This window comes from Cygnus atratus, chromosome 1 (assembly GCF_013377495.2).
Source record: "Cygnus atratus isolate AKBS03 ecotype Queensland, Australia chromosome 1, CAtr_DNAZoo_HiC_assembly, whole genome shotgun sequence".
NCBI lineage: Eukaryota > Metazoa > Chordata > Aves > Anseriformes > Anatidae > Cygnus > Cygnus atratus.
In genome coordinates this window covers 15873225-15897794 of record NC_066362.1, presented here as the reverse complement: position 1 = coordinate 15897794, position 24570 = coordinate 15873225, and the positions used below count along the sequence as shown (strand labels likewise).

The 24570-nt window shown below is 43.2% G+C and overlaps 1 protein-coding gene across 1 annotated transcript in view; it reads right to left on the bottom strand.

Annotated features, from left to right (window-relative positions):
• The window catches only part of KIF21A (kinesin family member 21A), a 91199-nt gene that overhangs the window by 54293 nt on the left and 12336 nt on the right, over window positions 1-24570 (bottom strand). The window contains exons 2-5 of the mRNA XM_050716817.1: window positions 6451-6673; window positions 4974-5156; window positions 2353-2502; window positions 1336-1470 (exon numbers count right to left, since the gene is read on the bottom strand). Of these exons, the coding sequence (XP_050572774.1) occupies window positions 1336-1470; window positions 2353-2502; window positions 4974-5156; window positions 6451-6673 (691 nt within the window). The remainder of the gene's footprint in view (window positions 1-1335; window positions 1471-2352; window positions 2503-4973; window positions 5157-6450; window positions 6674-24570) is intronic.

Genomic DNA, 24570 nt, shown 5'->3' with positions numbered 1-24570 from the left:
AACACATCCTTTCACTCTCACACATCCAGTAAAATCAAATGTACGTCCAGAAGCTCCTGAGAAGTGCTGACGGCGTGAGTGCAGCAAGAGGAGCAGCGTTTCAGTGCCCTGGCTGCCTGCCCGCCCCGCAGGACACAAGCACAAGGCCAATGCCCTCATCCTTGGAGAAGCTGTTGCCCTAGTAAAAAAAGGTCTCCTGAAACTGCTGTCTACAGACAGCCACAAAGACAGAAACTTGAGCAGCATCTCTCCTGGCCACCCATAAGGGACTTATATTAATTTATATTCTGGGAGTGTTCACATCAGGTCCAGCTTCTGCTCTCCTGGTCACTGCAGGGAAAGGCAACGGAGACATGTCCTACTCCAGCCTCTGGCATTATCTTGCTTACATCTGCAGCCGGTGGCAAGTGCCCATTGCAGACACACTGCTCTGCAAGAAGCGATGCTCCTGGGTGGGACAGTCAGGGAGTGAGCCACGTGCACAGCTCTCAGCAAAGCCTCTGAGCAGACAGTGCCACCACGCAGTCACCGAGGTGCCCGGCCAGGCTCTGCCAGTCCCTCCCTGAGTGAGGAGACAGCTGCCCACACCACCAGGTCCCCAGTTCTGATGTGGGAAGCAGCAAGAAGTGTTTTTAACAGGGGTATAAAGCAGGTCTACATACCACAAAGGACCAGGGAGTGACACTCATTTTGCCTGCAAATGATTATTTGTAGTGTTAAAAAGAATAAAATAAAGAAAGAACCCACAGCAAAAAAAGGCATTACAAATACATTGCGCTGTTCCACGTGCTTAGAACTGTGTTATCTATGCACCTAGGTACTTAGGAGTTCAATGAAATAAACTGCACAAAATTACAACACATCAAAATTCTAAATATTTATCTATTTAAAATAAAAATGCTAAGCAACAGAACTGTTTTTTTGCTTGCTCCTTACTGGATATCAACGCTTCACCTGAAATACCCTGCACTTTCAGCTTGACTACAACCCTAAACCCACTAACTACTAAGACTTGGAAAAACGCTTTCCCAATTACAGACAAATTATATTTTAACTTCGTTACGTGGGTATGTTGTAACTAAATACTGAAGAAAATGCTAGAGGAGAACGGGCAGGTTCATGTAAGAGGCAGCAGTTTATTGTTGCCTCTGGCTAGAAGATGGTTACATGTGCACAGATTAAATCAAATTATTATAACATTTAGCAAATGCGTTGAGCATGAAGCTGACTGTAGAAACTTTGGTAAGTGCAATTCAGATCTCAGCTGCTGCCAAAACAATATTCACATTTTGAAAAATGATTACAGCGAAGCTTACTACCAGCAAAGATACGTACAGTGTTAAATGCAGGACAAACTCTGGTTTGACACAAGTGAATGGTAAAGATAGCGTGCGACCGCGAGCTCTGAACGTTCATCTGAGTACTGGCAGTGGTTCGAGACAAAGCCCCCAGCTTCAGGCACTGCATCATCTAGAAGACAGACAAGAAGTACATTGCATGGCTTGCAATTTACATAAAAAGTGTTCCTATAGCACTCACCAAATTGTTTTGGATACAAGTAAGCTTTTTCTCTTTGCGATCATTTCAGTGCCTATATGCAAAAGGCACAGAGATTCTTAAATAAGGAAACAAAAGTGTTTTTTGTGGTTTCTAAAAGAAACCACTTAAATATTTGTACCCATCTTTTTACTGTCCCTTAGTAATAACATGGCAATCTCCCTTCCATTTGCCTGTGGCAAAAATGTACAGGTTTTTGTACTTTTTGTACGAAAATGCATAGTACAATAACATTTGTATTCAGATTTGCAATGCATGGACACTTTTTTTTTTTTTAAACAGCAGTTTACCTCACATCAGTCATCATGCAAAGCTTTCCTGTCACAGGATAAAATATAAAAGGATTGAAAAAAATAACATACAAGATTTGGGAAATCAGATTTACACACATGCCAAAAAATTTTCTCCCAGTGGAACTGCACTGTTGGCAAAAGTCTATTTCTAGAATTAAGAGGAAATTAATATCGGACATGATATTTAAGCCTACAAAAAACAGAGGAAAGTTTCAGCTAAATACACACCTAAATTGTCTAAGATACAGAAGGCTCATGTTAGCAAGCATAACCTCTATTTTTAACTGTTCATTTTGAACAGAATGATAATTGTGAATATTTGCTTCTCTTGTTTGTTGCAGTTTTCTCTGGATTTAAGGTCTGAGAAGTGTTACCACCACTACATAAGGATGAAAAATAGGAATGAAAAAAACATGAAAGGTATGATGTTTATCAAAATATACAGACAACATGCTTAGAATGCACTTGGTATGCTACAGAGTTATTTATTTTAAATGGTCACCTCTGATTCTCCATTCACAGTTCGGGTCGTAACACCCACTGTATAAATTCCTCCAGCTGAATCTTCATGGATTTTAATGTTTGATTTTTTATTCTTTGCATCAATATCACGTGTGGTATCAAACAGATCAAGAATTTCTTCATTGTAAAGCTGAAAGAAAAAAAGGGGGAAAAAGTAATATTATGATAGGAAGGAATTCCTTCAAAGACTGCTAAATCTGTGCATGAAACATGCAGAAGGTTCTAAAAATCCACGACATGCCAAGGCTTTCAGTAAAGGGTGCTTTACAAGGACAATAGGATGATAAGCAGCAGCTGCAAATTAAGTCATCTGCACACCTCACTATTAGGATAGAATAGTTCAATTTGGAAGAACCTGCAAAGATCAAGTCCAACTGCCTGACTACTTCAGGCCTAACCAAAAGTTAGAGAATATTAATGAGGGCATTGTCCAAACGCCTCCTGAATACTGACAGGCATAGGGCATCAACCACCTCTCTAGGGAGCCTGTTCCTGTGTGTGACCACCCTCACCGTAACGGAATTTTTCCTTGTGTCCTGCCTGAACCTCCCCTGGTACAGCTTTGTGCCATTCCCACGCCTCCTGACATTGCTCCTGACACCAGGAGCAGAGACCAGCACCTCACACTCCATGTTATGTCACCCTAAGAAGCTACAACTTCTTCCACATAGTCAGACCTGGAAGAAAATCCCTCTTTGCTGGGACCAGGCAAGGGCAGGCACTGGTGCCAGCAGAACAACGGCCGTGCTTTCTGTGGCAGGCACCTGCTGTCTTCAGGTCTGACCTTGGGCTTCTCCTTTTGCTGATGCAGTTGGCTGCACCCTCTTCCAAACAATTCCAACTCAACACACACTCCCCCCATTACACCTTTTCTCATTTTCTCACTTTCACCTTAATAATTCTATGTCTGTTTCTCTTTTTGATAAGCCATTCTTGCCCTGAAGGAATTTAACACTTAATTTTTGTACAAGCTGCTTATTAGAAAGACTAATCATCAGTCAAAAAAAAAAAAAAGAAAAAAAATTAATTTATGGGAAATGTTCTTTCTGGGGAAGTTCCAATTTAGCCACAGCACAACAAAAAAAAATCACCCAAAAACATGACATTTTAAGAAAGAAGCTATTATATACATATATCATTTAACCTTTGTCTAATTTAGATAGGGACTTCATCTGAACTATGTCATTGTGGTTGCAGTTCAGAATTAAAGTACTGCAATAACCCATCATACTACTATCACTGTAACATTCAATTACTGGGCTATATTTTGGGACTCTTGCAGCCACATTTGTAAAGTTATTTTAAAAAATTAAAAAAAAAAATCAAGGAATTCAGAAACTACAGTTACTACCCCTTACACCACTGCTGTTGCAGCTGCCTGAGCAGAAATGACACTGCAGCTCCCGATGTTAAAATTGAGAGAGAAAAGAACAGCACAGCATTTCCAGCACCCTTTCTCAAGCCCAGAATCTCTCTAGAAAAACATTAGCCAGAGGAACTTGAACCTCTGCTTAAGGTTAACAGTGGCAAATCTGTACTAGTGCAAAACCCATGCCAGTTTGTTAATCTTTAAAACAGTTTTAGGAACATATGACTAGATGACCTAGTTTACTTCAGCAGTAATAAAACCAACCGGTTTTTCTCCTTGGTAATACAATTTTTTTTCTTCCAAAGCCTCAGTAGACAAAGTTGCAAAATACTGAACTAAATAATACACATTCATGCAACTCTTCCCTAAAATGACTCTCCCTGTCAATATCATTTGAGTATCAGGTTTTATAGCTTGGTAGTGAATGTAAATGTTACAATCCTACCAGTTGATTTAAAAAATAGATACATTGGCAGGAATCACAGCATAAAAGCTGCAAGAGGTGAACCAGCACCTGCTGCAGGATCAGAAAAATCACAAGTGTATATACACAGCTAGTAGTGAGAGGCTGTAACAAGAACAGACAAAGGGAACAGTTTATCCACAGTACCGACCTAGGTTTTCTCTGGGCCTACTGGAAGAGGGAGCAGTGACACAGAAGCCCAATCCTAAACCACTGAGGATCACACACACACAGAAAAATAATTATTTCTGTGCTAGGTTTCTTCTTTCATGAGAGGAATCTACCAAGTCTACTGAACAGATTTTGAAGGCAAAAGAAATCTATGGGAAAGTTACACAAACAGGCAAAGCATGGCTCACTAGTCAAGGGGTACAACATAGAACAAATGACTTGCTTTCGTAAGCAAGAATTCATAAAGAAAAGTTTATGAAAGAAACTTTCATAAAGCATTGTAGACAAGCAACAGCAAAAGGCCCCATTAACAAATGTGTGGCATAGAAAGGGATAAATGATGAGAACTGTAATTATTTCTACACTTCAAAATAACCCTGTAAATAAAGTTACTAAAATAATTGGAATAAGATAAAATAAACTCTTTTCATACATTAAAAAGCCAAAGCAAACTCCATAAAAAATTCTTTTGAAATCTTGAAGATTAATTCAAAACTTCTTACAGGAAAAGAAAGAGTATAAAAGTAGCAACCAGAAAAAGTGTTTCATTTGCTTTCCAGAAAATAAATGAAATTATACACACACAGATCATATTTACCTCTAGGAACTGTGCATTCACTTTAAAATCTGGAGGTGGGAGTCCTTGTTTAATAGCAGCTTGTTTCTTTTCTTCAATACATCTAAAAAGATGCTTAACAGCACGTGATATAATGCCTTGTTCCTCTTCTGTTATGTTGACATCAAATCCAGTGCCCATGGTGTATGTTTTGCCAGCACCTGTCTAAATTGAACAAATAGTTGTCACTAGAACACGATTCAGAGAAACAGTTTCTGAACACTAGTGTTAAACAGAGACTACAAAGTCAGTTTTTGACATTTTTGCAATATTAATATGCACATAAATAGTCAGAAAAAGTAGATCAACAGTAGATGTTGCAGAAATTCTACTGTTTATCCATGGATCAGCTACAACACAGGCAGGGACCACTTCAATCTTTCACAACCTTTCCCCTACAAGCTTTCTGTAAGCTGCTTACACCCGCCTTGAGTTATCATCTCTGAGGTCAAAAGAATAGTTAACATTTTCAACCAAGAATGCTAATTAAGGCACTTATTTGGAGGTAAAAGCATTCTTCACTGAAGTAGATCAAACAACTCTCTTAATTAGAGCACCTTAATATCTCAGGTAGAATATTGCCATTTATAGACAGCACCTAAGACTACAAGCTGTACCTTCACTAAGAAAACAGCTTAATTAAAACTGAAGTCCTATAGAAGACAAGGTAGCGTTGGGTTTTTACTTAATTAGTGGGTCAAGTCTAAGACAAAGACAATATTATGCTGTTGAACATAATCTACCAAATTGGATCTGCCAACTGCTTTGTTTCACCATGGCTAGACTTCACCTAACTCACTTGAGATAAGACATTTAACAGTGGTGAAATTCAGCATCCCACTAAGATCAATTTCTATGCAACCAGTTACTAAAGAAAAAATTCAGAAAACAATAAAGCATTCTCTATGCTGTGCTCAATGATATTTCAGCTCTGAGAAAAAAAAATGCACCCTGCTTACTAAGGGGACATCTGTTCTCTAAGAAACGTTCTCAGACTTCGGAATCTGATCGTTATATTTTGCCTACAAAGTGTGGCCCAAAGTTCTCCAGGATCTATTAACAAATACCAAACCTCCTTCTCCCAAAAGCATCTGAAAATGTGATGGGATGGAGAACTGCTCAAGAAGAATTTTAGTACAAGTTACATCTGTAAATCTACTTACTTAAGTCACGAATTTGTACCGCTGCATCAAAGGGTGAATTCAGGAATTATACGGACTCATGCCATTTTCAGTACTGTTATTAATCCAAACCTACCACTTATGCCTGCTGTATTTGAATTGCCATTCAGCACAGAATCTGTGCAGACTCCTAAACAATATTCTAGAAAATACCTTGTTTAAAATAAAGCCAACAACAACAGGTTCATGCGTTGTGAAACTTAAGAGGAAGATTAATTACAAGAAACTCTTTGTGTTTAGTCCAAAATAAATACTTTAAATAAAATTGTAAAGCTTACTTGGCCATAAGCAAAGACAGTGGCATTATAGCCTTCAAAGCAACCTTCAATCAGTTTTTCTATACACTGTATATAGATTTCTTCTTGCTGCGAGTCGATGTTGAACACATAATCAAAAGTGAAGGCTTTATCTTTTCCCAAGAACACTTGAGGTTCCCCAGGTGTGACAGATGTACAAATATGGCATCCTTCAATCTTCTCTTTGGCTAGCTGTGGTCTAATTCTGTTTAAGAAGAGACAAAAAGAACCATTAGAAGTTCATCATTTAAAAAAAGAAGCATACAAACAGTGAAAATAAGAAATTTGAAAATAATTCCTTACTAAAAATTTCTCATTTTTCCTCAAGACAGGAAGCATCCTGCCATCTGAGCCAAAAGTCCTGACTGTATCAGAGCCCTGCCCATGCACACATTTGTGAAAATAACGCCACCTTCCCTGAAGGTTCACCTGCTAACTTCAAGTTGACAACTTGCACGTGACCCTGAATGTTTCTGTACGTATGGGTTGCGCTGCTGAAGAGCAACTTGCACGATTCATTTCAGATCTTGAAATCAGACTTTCTAGGTTTACCAAGCTTCTTCCTGCATTCACTGTGAAAAGGGATTTTCTTGACAGCAACAAAAATATGAAAAAAAGGTTGTAGTAGTAATTTGGGAGCAGGGACTCCCGAAGGCTACATGTTATCTTATATGAAAGACCCCTTGCTATGATAGAAAGGAGAAGGCTTGCATTTCTTCCTTTCCTTTCTTGTCACAGTAAGAACACTTCTACATAATGCTTGGTTTCAGCAAAGCAACATATCTTCATAGGAAAAAAAACAATTTTTATCAAGTTCTAAAGGTAAGAGTGTCCTATTCCTCGTTATTTCCCCACCGAGACGAATTCTTGCTTTTATTTCAGTTCATTCAGTTTCTGATAAACCAGTTTGAGGAACACAGCCATCTCAGACTTCCTACATTTTGCAATTGATTTGTTTCTCTGCATCAATACTCCTGCAGTACTGTCAAATCTGAATTCATGGGCTAGCTGGGACGAAAGCAGACTGCGGAAGTTTGTGACTCGATTTGCTTAATGGTTAACTACCAGGAAGAAAAAACTCTGCCCAACATAATAACGTATTATTCCAGCTGTAATTAACTAATAATTTGTTTATGGAATTGACTTTTAATATTTTTTTAAAGTGTTTCCAAGTTCTCAATGCAAAATCTACTTCAAAAAAAAACATGCAGGGCCATAAAGACAGCAGAGAAACAAGGCTATATATAGGGGCAATAAAACATCAGTACAGCAACATACTGTGCTTTACAGGCCACGTCTATATTCGTGTTTGGTTTGGGGTGGCTGTGCTGTGTTGAGGCAAAATGCTCCCGTGTCTTCACTTAGCTGGTTCAGAGCACAGAGCACTTGCAGTGTGCACACATTATACCCCTTCCAGAGGGAACGAAGCCAAAACCCTCCTCCCCAGGCACATGAAACTTCTTCGAAAAACCTAATGGGAACAGAAGGGTCCAAAGCTGCCTGCTGACCTACTGCGGCCGTGCCAGCACTTGCTGGGTAGGGAGAGCTCTCTGCACACTCTGAATGAGTGGGCTGCGGACTAGTTTGAATTATATCACCAAAAATATATCATAATTCAGGTTAGAAACATGCTGTACAAATCACATCACCTATTTTATTTTATTTTTTTTTTTTATTACAGATTAGGATTTTTTCCACTCTGGGATGTGCATCTCTATCAGGAGTATTTTTCAGAACTTTAATTCTAAAAGCTTCACTGTATCCCACTATGCGATGCTTCCAAGAACAACCGTAAGTTATTTGTAACGTTTTCTGCGTATTAATTGCTTTATAGAAAGTTCATTGCTAGCAGAAGATGCGTCCCTCATCAGCATACCCTCTAGTGTGGAGTGGGAATTAAGCAAACCTTTGAAAAACATCATTAAAGGAATGACTGTATGATGTGCAAAATAAGCTTAAATATTCTAGAAATTGTATTTGCATTTAAGGACATGGAGTGTGTAATATAGGTCACGGATTCTCTATTACAGAATTATCTTTTATTCTTTCAATGAAATAATATGAAAAATAATTCAGGAGTTGCAGAGCTCCTTCACTAGCAAACAACTTCATCCAAGTGGACTCGCATCCACTAATCACAAAACCTGACAAAGATGTACGTAAGCTTTTGGCAGTGCTACTTTCTTCTAAATTAATGAACATTCTGTAATAAAATGGCTTTTATTTCTAGGTAGAAAGAGAGAAATTCATCACGTGCCTTTCCAAAAAGCACCCTACACAAGTGGAAAACCGAGCAAACAAACCATTGTAGCACCCTGCCTATAGCATGCAATGGGTAGAAGCTGCCAGCTAGGTGGGTTATTCTGCTGCTTTAGGTTAATGCCTTCGTGGCAGTCGGAGGGCAAGCTGCTTTTTCAGACTAAGCACTTATTCTTTCGCTAATCCAGTGAATTCAGCACAAAGGCAATCAATTGTTCTTCCAGGCATGAACTCTGAGGGCTCCTGAAGTTCCAGAGGTACTTCTCACATTGCTTTCCAGTACAATGAAGCCTGCAAAAACCTTCTGTAAAGATCAAAATGAAAAACACATTCTCAAAATTAAGTAATTTTCTGTGCATCCCGAAAACCCAACTCGCCCCCCAGTTCCCAAAGGCTTTTAGCTCTGACTTGTAGAATGAAGTCCGACAAATAAAAACTAGTTTTTCTTCATGTTTCATCTTCATTGGGTTTGCTTGTTTTGTTTTTAAGTTTCAAATTAATTTCCTACATTGAGGAATTAACGCAGTTATGACGGGTGCCAAATAATTTTCTCCCCTCTAATGCTCAGTAAAGGCTCAAAATGACCGCAAAGGGGAACCGTATGCAAAAAATATCAAAGGTTTGCATGATTCACAGAGGTGACAGGACTGCCAAGCAAGCAGTTTTGATGCCAGCCCGCAAAGACTTCCCACGAGAGCCCTCCCAGTAAGGAGCCCTCCCAGTAAGCTTCCTGGCCTGCGAGCGGGCAGCACCTCCGAGCACCCTGCTGCCACAGAGCCCAGCGTCACAGCAAGCTGCGAGGGCTCACGTGTGGCCACAACCAGGCTGCTGCAGCGAGACACTACTCCAGAGACCAGCAGAGCTGATGGAAATCTGTGTCACAACCAGCAGCTTGGCCCGGCTGAGACACCTCCACTGGGATAGCACAGCATCCCTCCCTGACTTGCAACTAAAACTGAAGGCTGTGCTAAGCAAAAAAAAAAAAAAAAAGCAGTACTGCATTAGGATGCATGCAGCACAAAAGGAAAACAAAGCAAGGCTCTCCACATCAGGGCAGCTTCTCCCTGAAGGGCTGCCTTCTCCGTACGACTTCTCTTACAGACTGTCCACGGCGTAGGAAGGTTGCACCCGGAGGTCACAGCTGTGACAGGTTTGAAAGACGCCTTTCCCAAAAAGGATGTGCAGACAAGATCCTCACCACCCCATCCCGTGATCTGTTCAAGGGATGCTTCGTGCTCTGAAACCCATACAGCTCCCTTGATAAGTTTAGCTCCGTGAGGAGCTTAATGAGTAAGCACCACGTGTCTCAGCTGCAACCTGATTTATGAACTGCGTGAGTGGGTTACCTGAACTTCGTGGCTCTCAAAAAGTCTTTCCAGCTGCACTGAACGTGCGCTCTGGCAAGTCTTAGTCCTCATGCAGGTCAGCTTCTGCTCTAGCACTGCCTCCAGGAAAATTTCCCCCTCCCCCCTGTCCCACACACCAAATAGGAAAAATGATTTTTCCTTCTGCTTAGGGCCAAACCTTTCTCGCTCTCATGTCTCAATGTCAGCAAAGCGGGCAGCGCCCACACTTGAAGATGTGAAAGAGTTCATTTTGGTCATTTCTCTTTGCCCAGTTCCCAGCCTGGCTGTCTGCCACTGGGATTTTTCTCCAGGACCAATATGATTTCCTCATTTCATCTTCGACGTGGCCCCACCTCACCTGTTTTTCAGGCCACTCTCTTAATTGTATACAACTGGGTGTTTTCTACCTATTTCCAATCACGTCTCCTTAGATGTGGCAGCTTCCCAAACAACATTTTACCTTGCATCCTTCCCTCGCCTCCTCTCCAAAGCACGAACACGCCCAACCCTTGTTTATATGTGCTTTGCAGCCTCCAGGCCACACACATCAATCTTAATCCCCTAAATCTATTCTGCCTCAGCACATTGGGACAGGCTGTCTAATTAGGGAGGGCTAAACTATCCAGTGGTGGCATTGTAATGCACTGTATTGTCCCGGCACCAATCTCGCAGTAGGACAGGTACAAAACGTCGCTGCTAAGAAATAAATATTGCCAGCTGGAGCCCATTCAGACCGTACAGTTCGGGGACTACAGCCATCACTGGGTCAATACCCTGTGTTATGCAGGACACCAGGCTTCCCAGAATGAATTCCTGTTTAAACCAGAGAATATCATAATATCCCTTTGAAAAGCATCATCTCTTAGTTTATTTCTGGGGATGGAAAATCGTCCCACTGATTTAAATGTATCTTTATTAATATTGCATACACACACACGTATACTTACAACTACTTTCTGCTCCGTGAAGAATCCCCCCATTATCTAATTTCTCCCCCAAGGAAAAATTATTTTGGGCCTTCATGTGAAGTATTGCAAACCTCCGGCTGCTGTAACAAAGGGCAATAATCACAGCAGTTACCGTGTGCCTTCTCAGCACATGGACATAACAGCAATAAGCTCACAAGAGCTCCCGAGAGTGACCTATAAAGGGCAAAAAATCAAATTATCCTTGTTTTAAAGAAAAGTCAAAAGTTGAGTGCTATAAAGAAGAAAACATAACAATGATCCCATGTAAAGTTCCTTTTTATTAAGCTCTGCAGTGGGGAAAGGCCTGCTTTCACCTTGCTCTGCAGAGCATAACTCCATACATCGCTCCAACACCACGCAGTAGGAGGAAGGAAACAAACTGACCTGAACACCCAAGGCCCTCCAGTGCTCGTCTCTTAAAATGCTGAGCCCATTGCATTTCATACAGAAAGCCTCACCTGTGAGCATATGAAATATTAACTCCAGGAGCACCTACTAAAACTTTAAATGAGGTGCAGCAGGCAGTGTAACCTAGGAAACAAAAACCTCTCCAAAACAAACAAAAAAGAAAAAAGAAAAAAAAAAAGCTTCCTGCCACTGCTTTGGCTTTGCAATTCCCCCTCCTTTCTATTCCACCGAATTTACACTCACCCCCATTAAACATGCTCCTTCACAACAAGGGGGGAGTAAGGAAAGCTAGAGACTTCATCCCAAAGACACTTGGTATTTCTGCTTTTCTGTATTTTTGCTAGCACAACTAGCTTTCTTGTTGCTGTATCTATTGGCACTTCAAATGAGGCCACAACTGCAGCATGTGAATGAGTTCATCTCTATCAGCCGAACAGAATATTAACTCTTTACCTCTCAGTGAGGTTTAAGGATATGAGAAAAGCTGGCCTGTGACAAATGCCAGGTCTACCTCTTAGAGAAACAGAATCACTAAGGTTGGAAAAGCCCTCCCAGATCACCTGGTCCAACCACCCCTACCACCGTCACCCACTAAACCCTGTCCCTAAGCACCACGTCCAACCTCTCCTTGAACACCCCCAGGGACGGTGACTCCACCACCTCCCTGGGCAACCCGTCCCAATGTCTGACTGCTCCTTCTGAGAAGAAATGTCTCCTCATTTCCAACCTGAACCTCCCCTGGCACAACTTGAGGCCATTCCCTCTAGTCCTGTCACTGGTTACCTGTGAGAAGAGGCCGACCCCCAGCTCCCCACACCTTCGTTTCAGGCAGTTGTAGAGAGCAATGAGGTCTCCCCTGGGTCTCCTCTTCTCCAGACACAACAACCCCAGTGCCCTCAGCCGCTCCTTACAGGACTTGTGCTCCAGGCCCTTCACCAGCTTTGTAGCCCTTCTCTGGACATGTTCTAGGGCCTCGATGTCCTTCTTGTAGTGAGGGGCCCAAAACTGAAGGACCCAGGAACAAACCTACAGGCTGCCATGGGCAACCATCACCAGTTAAGCGTTCCTGTTCCAGTTGCCAGCCAGCCTGAGCGCAAGCGGCACTACCCCTCCATGCCCCGTGTACACACAGGCTGGGGTGTTACCTAATGGTCATGGATAAAAATGCTTTTCTTTGGTGAGTTACTGTTCTCTAACCCGTAGTACGGGTGCACTTCTGTAATGTACTTCTCAGCATTCCCGAAGAGGGTTTTGGTAGCCATTGACGCAAATATGTTTCCAAGAGGTGTTTTAGTGAGTTTTTGCCCCGCTTTTTTACTTCCCAAACATGCATGCACCCACACCCCAACTCTTCATAACAAAAAAGTGTGAGAGTGTTGCAAGTCATTGCCTCCCCCTCCAACCCACCTCCTTTTGAAGTAATAATACAATGATTATTTTATGCAGTACTTTAATTTTTAATGAATGATGAACAACCAGCCTTATAAACAAAGGCAAAGCACGAGGCAAATTCCGGGTACCTTTGGAACACGGTGCTATATCCGCAGAAGGATTAACTCTGTTTCTAGATGCCTTAATCAGCGCTATTCAGCGGTGTCGATCAATCGGTACCATTAATATGGAATTACACCAGACATAAAGCTATTATTACCTACAAAAGGCATGCTCACACTACACACACACAGGCCATGGGGATTTAACGAGGTGCTGCCCAGCAGTCCCGAGCTGGCACAGTCCCAGGTGACCCCCCCAGGGCGAAGGGGCCGGCTCAGACCCCCCAAACCCTGTGCCCCCACAGCTGCAGAGCTGCTCCCAGCCCGGGCAGCGAGCTTTAGCTCCCATGCGACTGTAACTCTATCGCTCTTACGTAAGGTCTGGGCACCGCTCCCACCGGCGTTTCTCCGAGAAGTTGCCATGGCTGCCGTGTCCACCCCGAGCTCGGCGCTGCCAGCTTGTCTTACATGTGCCCGGGGACCAGGGAAATGGGGCTGGGTCCAGGTGGGACTCAGCCAAAACTCACACCGTGTCCCTGCACAAGCGAGGCAGAGATCCTGCACGTGTGCCCATGCCTCCTACCTTCAGGTACCAGAGAACCTGCAGCCATGGCATGTAGGGAGCTAGATGAAAATTTTATTTGCTGGCTGTACCAGGGAACAAAGTCTTCCTGGATAACTCCTGGATGTAATCATCTGTTCAGAAGCATGGCAGAAGATAAAGCAGAACATATGTCGTCCATATTTTACTCCAAAATCTTATTAAGATACTGGTAAATAGGAATCAGCATCCCTTCAATTCATGTGTAGCCATTAAACATGACCATTAAGCCGTGAGCTCAAAACACTCAGCAAAATCAGTCACTAAATTACCAAATGGCCTCTGAGATGTGACATTTTTAATAGATTGCTTGTTGTACTGCAGACAAAAAATAAAAAGTCTTCAAAAAGGAAGGCAGGACGTTTTCTTTCAGTGCTGCAGACTGTCACTTCCAATTCCCAAGTAATGGGAAGGCAACAAATGAACAGCTGAAATTAGACGTAACTGAGGAAACATACCACCGCCGTAACTAGATTTGGCCCGCTGTCCCCCGCTGCATGCAATCTCTACCTCTGTGGCTACTTTTTCTTTTTGAACACAAATTTAATTTCGTAAGACAATTACCCTGCTCAGCAGCTTGCCTCTGAGCAGCTCCCCTACCCGTTAAGTGCTGATTTGGGGATCATGTTGGCAGTGCCAGGCCGAGGCGGGCGGCTGCTCCTGCCTGCTCGCCGAAGCCCCGCACAATGGCTGCATCTCCGGGCACTTGCTATCGCTGGCCAGAAAACAGCTGAGCAGTATGATTTCACCTTAATTCTTGTGCAATTCTGTAACAGCCTAGCAGGCTTTGCAACCCTGATGGCATCCTCAGGCTGACAGGCACGGTCACGTGCTTCTGCCAAGAAAAGAAAACCTAGGGGAGGGGAAAAGCCCGAGTGTGCTCCCACACACACCTCCCGCTGCCCCTGCCGCCCCCTGCCCCATCCCTCGCTCCCACTGAAGGGATAAAAGCCCCTCCAGTAATCCCGTAGCCCTCTAATATATTATAGCCTTGTAACATGAATGAATGCTTTCATCCGAAGCTCCTTCTTGTGTTTTCCCCTGGCCTAATTTACTCTCTAGGGAGCTGAGAAAGCCACAGCTTTCGAGAACAATTTGACTTTTGAGAGCGAGAGAGAGGGACCGTGTGGCAGGATTTGTGCAGGCTCTGGTTATTTCTAGTTCAAGGCAAGGTCAGCAGCGATGGAAAAGCAGCACGACAATAAGCTCCGAACGCCTGCCAAGCACAGAACTGGCACGCTCTGAACCCGAGAGCAATTTGGTTAGAGCTGAACCGATAATGGAAGTAACATTTCTACGGCAAACAGATTGCTAAAAAAAAACTTGTTCTACTGTGCCACTTGCCTTGTTTTTCTTCTGAACGTTTAGTGTTGTATGTGTCACCGCCCCCAAAAAGCGAATGCGGAAATAGTAACACGATGGCACAGCATGGAGCTGGGACAGGGGAGGGTCAGGCTGGGCGTTAGGGAAAGGGTCTGCAGCCGGAGGCGGTCGGGCACTGGGACAGGCTCCCCAGGGCAGTGGGCACAGCACTGATCCTACCAGAGTTCAAGACTTGTATGGACAGCGCTGTCAGACACACAGTCTGATTTTGGGGTGGTCCTGTGTGGAGCCAGGAGTTGGACTCAATGATCCTTGTGTCTCTCTTCCAGCTCAGGACATTCCATGATTCTAACGTATTAGCGAAAATTGGATCTAAGCAAATCCAGTAAAGATTAATTTATGAATTAAGGCCCAAAGTACTTATGGTCTGTTACCAAGAAATGAAACACAGAGAGTCATGCCTTCCTAAAACTAAATTATTTTCGTAACAGACAGGAATACAGGCACACCTACACCATGCAGTAAATCTGCGGGACAGAGATCACAGTCCTTCCTGTCCTCGAGTAAACACACTCCAGGGCTGAAATGACTACAGACACCTGCTGCCCACAGAGCTAATAAGCCTGGAGAGGCTGCCTGTCCTCATCAGGGAGCACAAATGAGTAAGTTTAGTGTTTAAGAAGCACGAACGAGTATTTCTGCTGTTACAGTGCGGTAGAACAACAGCGCTCATGCTATGAGCTCGGCTGGCATTAGCTGAAGGTCTGGACACTGCGTTGTACCAAACACGTGGGCTTACCCTGAAGCAGTCAGGTCACTCACAAACAGCGCCACTAGTAAAGTTTCACCCTGAAAATAGAGTCTTTTGCACCTCTTAAGAATGGAGCAAAAAGGAACTGGACGTGGTGCTTACGGACATGGGTTAGTGGGTGACATTGGTGGTAGGGGGATGGTTGGACCAGGTGATCCTGGAGGGCTTTTCTAACCCTAATGATTCTGTGATTCTATGATTTTAACTCTAGAAGGTGATAGATCATTGTCGTTTATATTTTCGAGGAGTAACTTCCAGCCTTTTAGAAAACCCTACCCATGCTTTCAGCTTGCTAGGTCTGGGCATCACCCCAGGGCAGTAAAAAAGCAGAGACAGCCGAAGTACCTGGTTCAGGCATGAAGTGCAGGTGGGCTGGGAAAGCCTCCCCCTCCAAAAGGTCTGTCTGAGGTCAAATTAAAACCTTCAGAGCCAAGAGAGGAAACATGGGAACAAGGAGAATACGCAACCCAGAAGTTTACTCCAAGGAGAGCTGAGCCATCTGTGGCTCTAAGTTTAGGCGACTGTTCCACGCCACCAAAACTGTAGTTTTCCAGAGGGTTCAACAAGCTACAAGTCTGGCATTTGATGGCTGTGCTTTGCGTGTATTTATGTGCCAAGCCAAATATCCAAAAAGCAAAACAAGGACAGAAACTACACACTAAATCTGTGTCTATCATAAGAACTCTCACTGCTTGTAAATTTAAGGTTTCTATTGAAAAAAAAAAAGTTTTAGCTTTTACAACTGGTAAGATCATCCATAGACAGGAAGTATGAAGTAGCATCTTCATTTCATTGGTGCTGTTTCACATCACTCATTAGCACTGGCAAGACTGAAGACTAGCAAAAAATTACTGTCACAAAAAATTTATGGCAGTAGTACCCGATGTTCACACTGCTTAAAGAACACAAGGGTCACATAACCAAGAGGAGAGAGGAAAGAAGGGTCCTTTGGAGTGTCCCCAGACACTCAAGGACACCAAGAAAACAGGCAGCCAAGTGCATCTTTCTGCAAATAAGCTTTCATGAGGAAAGCAATTCTAAATGAAATGGAAGAATCATCTGCAAATTACATTTTTTTCTTCCAAAAATGTAGCTTTAACAAGAAAGTTAGCAGCTCGTATCATTCCTGCTCTGGAGCACGTAGCAGTAAGAAGTGGTTGAGCCAGGCTGCTGTTAACACCACGGCCTCGCTGTTAGGTAAGCGGGGCACTACCAGGAAATACACCTTTTGTAGCATCTTGCTGGTACACAACTGAGCACTTACCGGAGATTAAACCTGCTAAATAAATGTCATTGTATGTAAGTTAAGATGAAAAAAATTAATCAAAAGAGCTTAAGGAGAGCTTGGTGAAGAATGCACAGCCGAGCCTAAAACTGAGTCATGATAAACAGACGCTGCCAATATTTTAGAGGGATTTTATTTCCAGCTATTTTAAAGAGTAAGAATTCAGCTGAGCTAAAACAGTACTGTCAAAAGTGATGGGGCAAATATAGGCTACCCAGCCTCTCAAAAAGCTCTAGGTACTGGTGCTTTACCAAGCTACAGTAAGTATAGCGCTTATTCAGGTGTAAGGGGAATAAAGGAAAAGAATGAAAAAGTAGGCTGAGTACCTAAGAACCTGAACTCGGTCACAGAGTTCAGGGATTTGAGGGTAATTGGGGTTCTTGTAAGCCAGGGCCCAATCTGCCCAACACATCCAAACACAGCCAGGAAACGGCATCCCACTCACACAGCAAATGGGTACAGCGTCAGCTCTCCATAAAGCACGCGTGTAACTACCATATAATTACCGGAGTAAAATTTTATTAAAATACAATTTTGTGAGACACATGGTTTCAAAACTATCGCCCACAGCATCACAGGATGCTGATGAATGAATTAATGTTGCCCACAAATATTTCCCATTGAAGGTACAGAATTGATGGGGGCTTTCTGGTTCACAAGTTGGACACTCCTACTTCCAGAGCAATGACACTGTATTTGCACCCCCAAAAAAGAAAGCTTTACCTGTAGAGTTAAATGAATAATTTTATATATATATATATATATATATATATATATATATATAAATATGTATTTAATATGCAATTAAATGATTTATTTTAAAAACAAGTGCATGCAGTCATGAACTTCCTCACATTTCAAGTTACCAGCACTTCCAGGGAAATCAAGAATGAGTGCCGCAAGCATCCTCATTAATAAGCAGCAAACAAAGCAATGTTTATTCACTATAGGAAAATAAAAGTTTGAATATGAAAGATAAAACAAGCTAATGTAAGGCAAGATTATCCAGATGACCAAAGATCTCAGCCCTGCCAACACCAGGCTTCATCCAGTTTCTCCCTGTTAACAGTCAAATGAATGCCTACTCAAAGACCACTATCTCTTCAAAAGAGCTTAGTTCTTAAAAAAGACACACTCTCCATTATTTTTAAACAAAGATAAAAGGGTTTCCTACATCTGTGGCAAAGGATAACTCCTAGCTGTCTCTTTCACTCAGATTTGCCTTTCCTTTTTGCTAAGGCCCACACACCACCCACCCCACACACTCTTCCAACCCCTAGAGCTACAGGCCAGAAATTACTGCTTGTAGTACAGCAGACTTGAAAACTGGTTTTATTTCATTCACCTCTACACAGGAATTATCTTCTCAGTTATACACTCTTAAGTCCAGGGCAGTTGGTTGCTTTAGACCTAGAGCGACAGCTCCAGGAGTTACATTTCCCCAATTTCACGTAACTCTAAATAAACAAAATGTTTTTGACGTGCTTATTATAGCTAAAGCTACAAGCCACATCCCAAGTAATTACAGTTAAATAATACCATAAAAGAAAAAGGAGGATCACGTCAATTAAAAGAAAATTACAAGTCATCGTTAATTATTACTGAAATGACTGCTTACCTAACATTATTAAAATAGCAACTAGACACTTCACAACAGGGTAAGACAGCTAAAAACCGTGTTTTAGTAAGCTGCTCTGAACAGTGCTTTCGTTCTTAGTTTTCAGAGCTACGCTCTTGGAACAAAATCTACTGTATGACTCTTATGCCACTCCCTACTTTAAAAAAAAATAAATAACCCACCAGTGTTGTATCCATAACACCCGATCCACTACGTTCCAAAGCAAACTGCAGAAAATTTCTTCATGTGTATTGTCGACTGTTTCTAATGAACAGAAGTTGCCCTGTTTCCAAACAGAAGGTAGACTGTTCAAGCAGTGACTACAAGTCCTGGCCTAGTAAATCGTAACTGTGCACGAAGGAGAAAATAACCCACCCCACTTAGTACTATCTATTTTTAAATTGGCAAAACAAAGGAACAATATTATGCACCTTCTTCAGTCCTTTTGGTTCAACTGTACATTTTTATATGCCTGAATGTCAAATCCAAACTTATTATTTTCTTCATGTCTATTTGCAAGGCTGCAAAAACATCCACGTCAGCAGCAACAGCATCAAAAATTAGGGACAAATTCTTCCATCCTTCTGCTCCAATGCAGCGGCACCGCATTCAGCCGCCCTGTGAAGACTTCACCACCTGTCTGCTCTTGGTCAGCTTCGGATGATGCTTTAGAAGAAAGCCTCTGAAGTCAGTTGAAAGGCAGCGATTCAGGGAACTATGCTAGAAATGCAGTAGGTAACATTTTTCCACGCTGAGTCATGCTCTGAATTGATCGCTTAGTACAACGCTGGATGCTCTTTTGTTGCAAGCAAGCATTTCAGGCAAATGGGAACTGACAGTCCCCAAACTTTTTATCTTCATTTTCCACTCCCCAGCCCCCCAGAAGCTGAGATATTTGGGAGTCTCTTGGTATTGATTCTAACACCACCGCCCATGAAGTTTCAACCAGGTGCAAAACTTAGCAGAACAAAAGATTATGGTCTGTAGTTAGCCCAACTGCACACTGATTTTGGATGAGGGGAGGAACTTTACCTGAAAGCTGGTTTCCACACACAAATTCACAACCCAATGCCAGGGGGCAGACAGCTCTGCTGCAGCAACATTGGCACCGGGGGACGAGCTGCCCCTATTTCACATCCTCAGCCCCTCACCCTCTCTGCAGGAAGTCATGCTGAAGGACTTTGCAGACACTACTTACATAGAACTACACAGATTCAGGGAAGCAGCTTGTCACAGACAAATCCACTTCTTTTCATTTATACGCCTTCACTTCTCACAGAGTGAAACACCTGTGGCATGCACTCGGCTTTTTGTTAAAACAGTTCTGTCAGAAAATGGGGAATTTGATTAAAAATGAAAAGTTGTATTTGGATGTGGATACTGCAGAGAAAATAACTTTCCAGCTGATCAACCAGAAACTTTAAAACATTTTTAATTTTCATATGTTGTTAAATACATGAAATTGACTATTTCAACTTTTTATTTGGTTGATTTGGGCTGAAGCTTCTACAGTAGGCAAACAACTGGAGCCCCTGTGGCTGCCTCCACATCACCTAAGGTGGCAATGCCCACTGCCAGCAGGGAAGAACACACTCCATGTCAAGCTGGAGAAACATATTCCAGAATGGCTTAAGTCAAAGCAAACAATTACTTCGTTTGGAAACTGACTGACGCTTATCACCTGAGGGAAGTTAAAAATGTGATGCTTTGGTATCACACCTACCAGTTCTCCACTAAGTTAAAACTATACAAGTAACCCATTCACTGCAATATCCCACTTAACAGTTGAGCTAGCACCAGAGATTTTAATGTAACAACATGACAGCACATGCTCTTCTATCTCACCGGGAAAGTACGGGCCAGTTTCACACTCCTGACTTTGGAGAACATCAAACAGAAGAGGCTGCTTGGTCTTCTAGCAGAGAGCTGGGCAGGCCTTGCTGGCTAGGCCAAGCAAATTCAGTGTGGAAATTATTGTGGGAACTCAGTCACTGGCCTGGTTTAATTGCTACTAGCATACAAACCTTGCTGCACTAGCAAGCCTACAGTTTGAAATAACCACTAATAAAGGGAATAGTGGTAATACCATTTCAGCAAAGTTTTAGCTTTGAGATAGAACATATTCATGAAGTAAGTGCGCCCAGATACTGCACCACGAGGTGAACTGACAGGTTCACAAGCCAGCTACGTTGTTAACACCGTGAAAAGGATCTAAAAAGAAGTAGGTAGGTACTTCCCTGCTACTTGTTCTGCTATGAACAACTTACATTTGCACTGGCCCAGCAGCGAGGCTAAGTATTTTCTGCTTCACATTCCAGCCGCAGGCTTAATTTTTCATTAAGGTTCAGCTCAGCTTACAACTCCAACCAGAACTATTAACGCAAGGGCGGTTGAAAACACTGGCCATCGCACGGTTACTCTCTCACAGACTAAAGGCAATTCTCTCCGTTGCGCACTGCGTGCAGGGGAGGCCGTGCCCACGGCTCTGGAACAATCCTGCCCCTCTGTGCACAGCCGCAGCCTGGCCGCGGCTCTGCCCACCTCCCGCAGCTCCGGCACACACAAAGCAGCAACACCTGATCCCGGGAACCCTTCTGCCTGCTCAGCGCTCGGCTGCGGCTCCTTGGGGACAGAAAGAAATGTCTGTCCAGACAAGCCTCTTCGGGGTCAAAACGCATCTCTTTGTCCTGAGTGAATTCAATCAGCTCTGCTTGGCACGCAGTACTTCAATGTCGTACGCTTCCCAGCTGCTCTCAGAAACCATGGATGCAAATCACCTGCAGTCTGTCCACAGAACCGTTTGTAGCTGCCGCATGCACTGCAGGTATAATAGGTGCTTTCAAAACAAGCATTTTTATAAAAACTGTTACAAATCACCTCAGAAATTTAAGCCATCAGTTACTGTCTCCTTTGCAGCACATCAGGACCAGAGGACCAACCAAGATGGCTGTGGTCCCGACCACAGAGTTTGTGACCAAATGTCTCGTTCCACACGGGTGGTCGTCCCCCTGTACTTGGTCTGGTGAGGCCGCACCTCAAGCACTGTGTTCAGTTTTGGGCCCCTCACTACAAGAAGGACATCGAGGCCCTGGAGCGCGTCCAGAGAAGGGCTACAAAGCTGGTGAAGGGCCTGGAGCACAAGTCCTGTGAGGAGCGGCTGAGGGCACTGGGGGTGTTTAGTCTGGAGAAGAGGCAGCTCAGGGCAGGCCTTATTGCTCTCTACAACTGCCTGAAAGGAAGGTGTGGGGAGCTGGGGGTCGGCCTCTTCTCACAGGTAACCAGTGACAGGACTAGAGGGAATGGCCTCAAGTCATGCCAGGGGAGGTTCAGGCTGGAAATGAGGAGACATTTCTTCTCAGAAAGAGCAGTCAGGCACTGGGACGGGTTGCCCAGGGAGGTGGTGGAGTCACCGTCCCTGGGGGTGTTCAAGGAAAGGTTGGACGTGGTGCTTAGGGACAGGGTTTAGTGGGTGACACTGGTGGTAGGGGGTGGTTGGACCAGGTGATCTTGGAGGGCTTCTCCAACCTTAGTGATTCCGTGACTCCTCTGAACCCTTAACACAAGACAAGGTAAGAGCTCCTTTAGCTTAAATTGGGCATAAAACAGCTCAGTGCAGAAAGGGAGATGCTCACAAAGTTTTCCAGGATATATACCTACTACAACAAAGAATTTTGGTGGGACGACTATACACATTCACAAGAAACAAAGCAGTAATGGCATACTGGCAGCACATACAGGCCTGGGAGAGTCCAATGCTACGGCCTGTGCTTTCGTAAAGGTGCACACACACACAGAGTTAGAGCTGATCCGGGCTTTTTCCCCACCAGCCCAAAGAAGCCCAAACACTCTATGTTACAGCAAGCTCCAAACATTGCAGCACTGACGGCAATGAATCAGCCAAGTGCCTCCCACACCTATACACAACATGATTTCCACTCAGGGGATGAGCTCGGCCTTCCACCACATCCTAACCTCCGCCGCCTCCACCGTGAGGCTCAAAAAAAGAATACAAATCTCATAGGCATAACAAAGGCCCAGTGTTTTGGCCAACTCTGTTTCCATTTAAAATAATCTCCTTTAGCAGCATCAACAAAGTTTGATAGATGGGGAGAACAGGTAGAAAGCTGTTTATTCCAACATATATTTTGACGTGACAGGTACCTAGAGAGAGAAGTGGAATATTTAGGCAACATTTCTTAAGCTAATTCATATTCTAGACAGATTGCCCAGCAGTATTAATCAAGGTCCTAAAACGGCATTAGCAGACCAATGCTATTTGTTTTCTTCTGGAATTTGCAGATCTCTGAAATAGGTTGTTATAACTCTCACATGACAGCCTACTTTTACAATTGCAGTGTCAAAGCTGATGAGAAAAATCTCTGTCCTGTTTTAGCTTTTGTTAAGTCATACTATTCAAAAAAATATTCTTTGGTCCAACTGACCACTACTGAATCTTAAATGCTAAAGCAAGGCACAGCAATGGCAATGAAGGTTCTTTCAGTTATTAAAAAAAACTCTAAAATCTCATTTTTAAAAAAAATGAAACAGTTCAGCAGATGGAACCACCTTAAGATCCTCCCCAAAGTTTGCTTTCTCCCTGGTTTCACCTATAGACTTTGCTGGCCCATGCCTTATCGCTTGACTTCTGTTTACACAGAAATACAAAACGCTGTCATCAGATGAAGCGCAACTGCAATGCGGCCCTTATATAAGCCTCATCACATGAATAATTAGCAAGGCCCATGGAGAACTACAAATAGGTTATTTCTCAACCATACTTACCGGAGTTAACCATTGCTAGGCCTCTGAATTAAGAGCCAGCGGCCCAAGAAGGAAAGCAAAACAAGTCGAAACTAAATGAGCCAGAGATTCAGAGCAGGGAGCGGGATTATCTGGAGCTAAGGAAATGAAAGGAGAGGATTTCCCTGCCGTGAAGTTTGAGGTCAGGACTGGTTACACCTCACACACAAGCATGCCTCTAACTACACGCATAATTGGATTCTCAATCAAATCCCGCTGTCAGGTGTTACACAACATGTCAGATAATCTTATCAGAGTTCATGGATCAAAAATGTACACAATCCTGCGTGTTTTCTCTATACCACCCATCACCACCGTCGTAACCTGGGGTACCACAACCACTTACTCTCAGCTCGTACCCTGCGTTTCCTAGCAGCCGATGCAAAGCAGAGCATTTGGGTTGTTGACTCCCAGGCTACGGCAGCACTGGGAGATTGTTGGCTCCCCTCTACAGCAGCAGAGGGGCCTTGCCAAGGCAGCAGAAACGCAGCAACACCGATTCAGCAGCTGGAAAATGGTACGGCAGTGACACTCCACCTCGAACCTGCTGCCACAGCAGGAACAACCAGCAACACTTGCTAGAGCCACGTTTGAGTGAAAAAACGGATCAAGAGAGAACCTGACATTTACAGTCCCTTGTCACCTACCTTAGTTAACAATTTAAAACAAACAAACTAGACCAGGGCTCGTAAACAAATGAGGAAAAACCTGACCCAAGAAAGAAATTGATTTTCTTTTCTACAGAAAAAACTTAAAACCAACATAAACGATTTCCTTGTGCAATCTGGAGCTCTCCTGTGATTTTTTGCGTCAGTCCCAAGCATACTGAACTGAAGAAGCCCAATATGTAATGGCACATAATTGAGGATATCCGGAAAGATCTGTGGATTAAAAGAAAGGAACAAAGCTCTGGCTGTGTCTTTTTTGAACTTTTTAGACGCAACAATAAGACTGAAAAATCCCTGGTGCTACACGGTCTTGTTATTCCTACCTAGCTGGAGGGGAAGAGAGGGAGAGTTCTGAGGGTCCATTTCCTTTGGGAACAAAATGTTTCAGCTATTTACAGATTAATTGAAGACATCCCCTACATTTGTGCTGCAGTTGGACCCAACTCAAACAGACATTCATACCAAATAAATACTCAGGAGATGAGCTTATTGAAATTCCACCACCAGAGGTGACCCTATAAA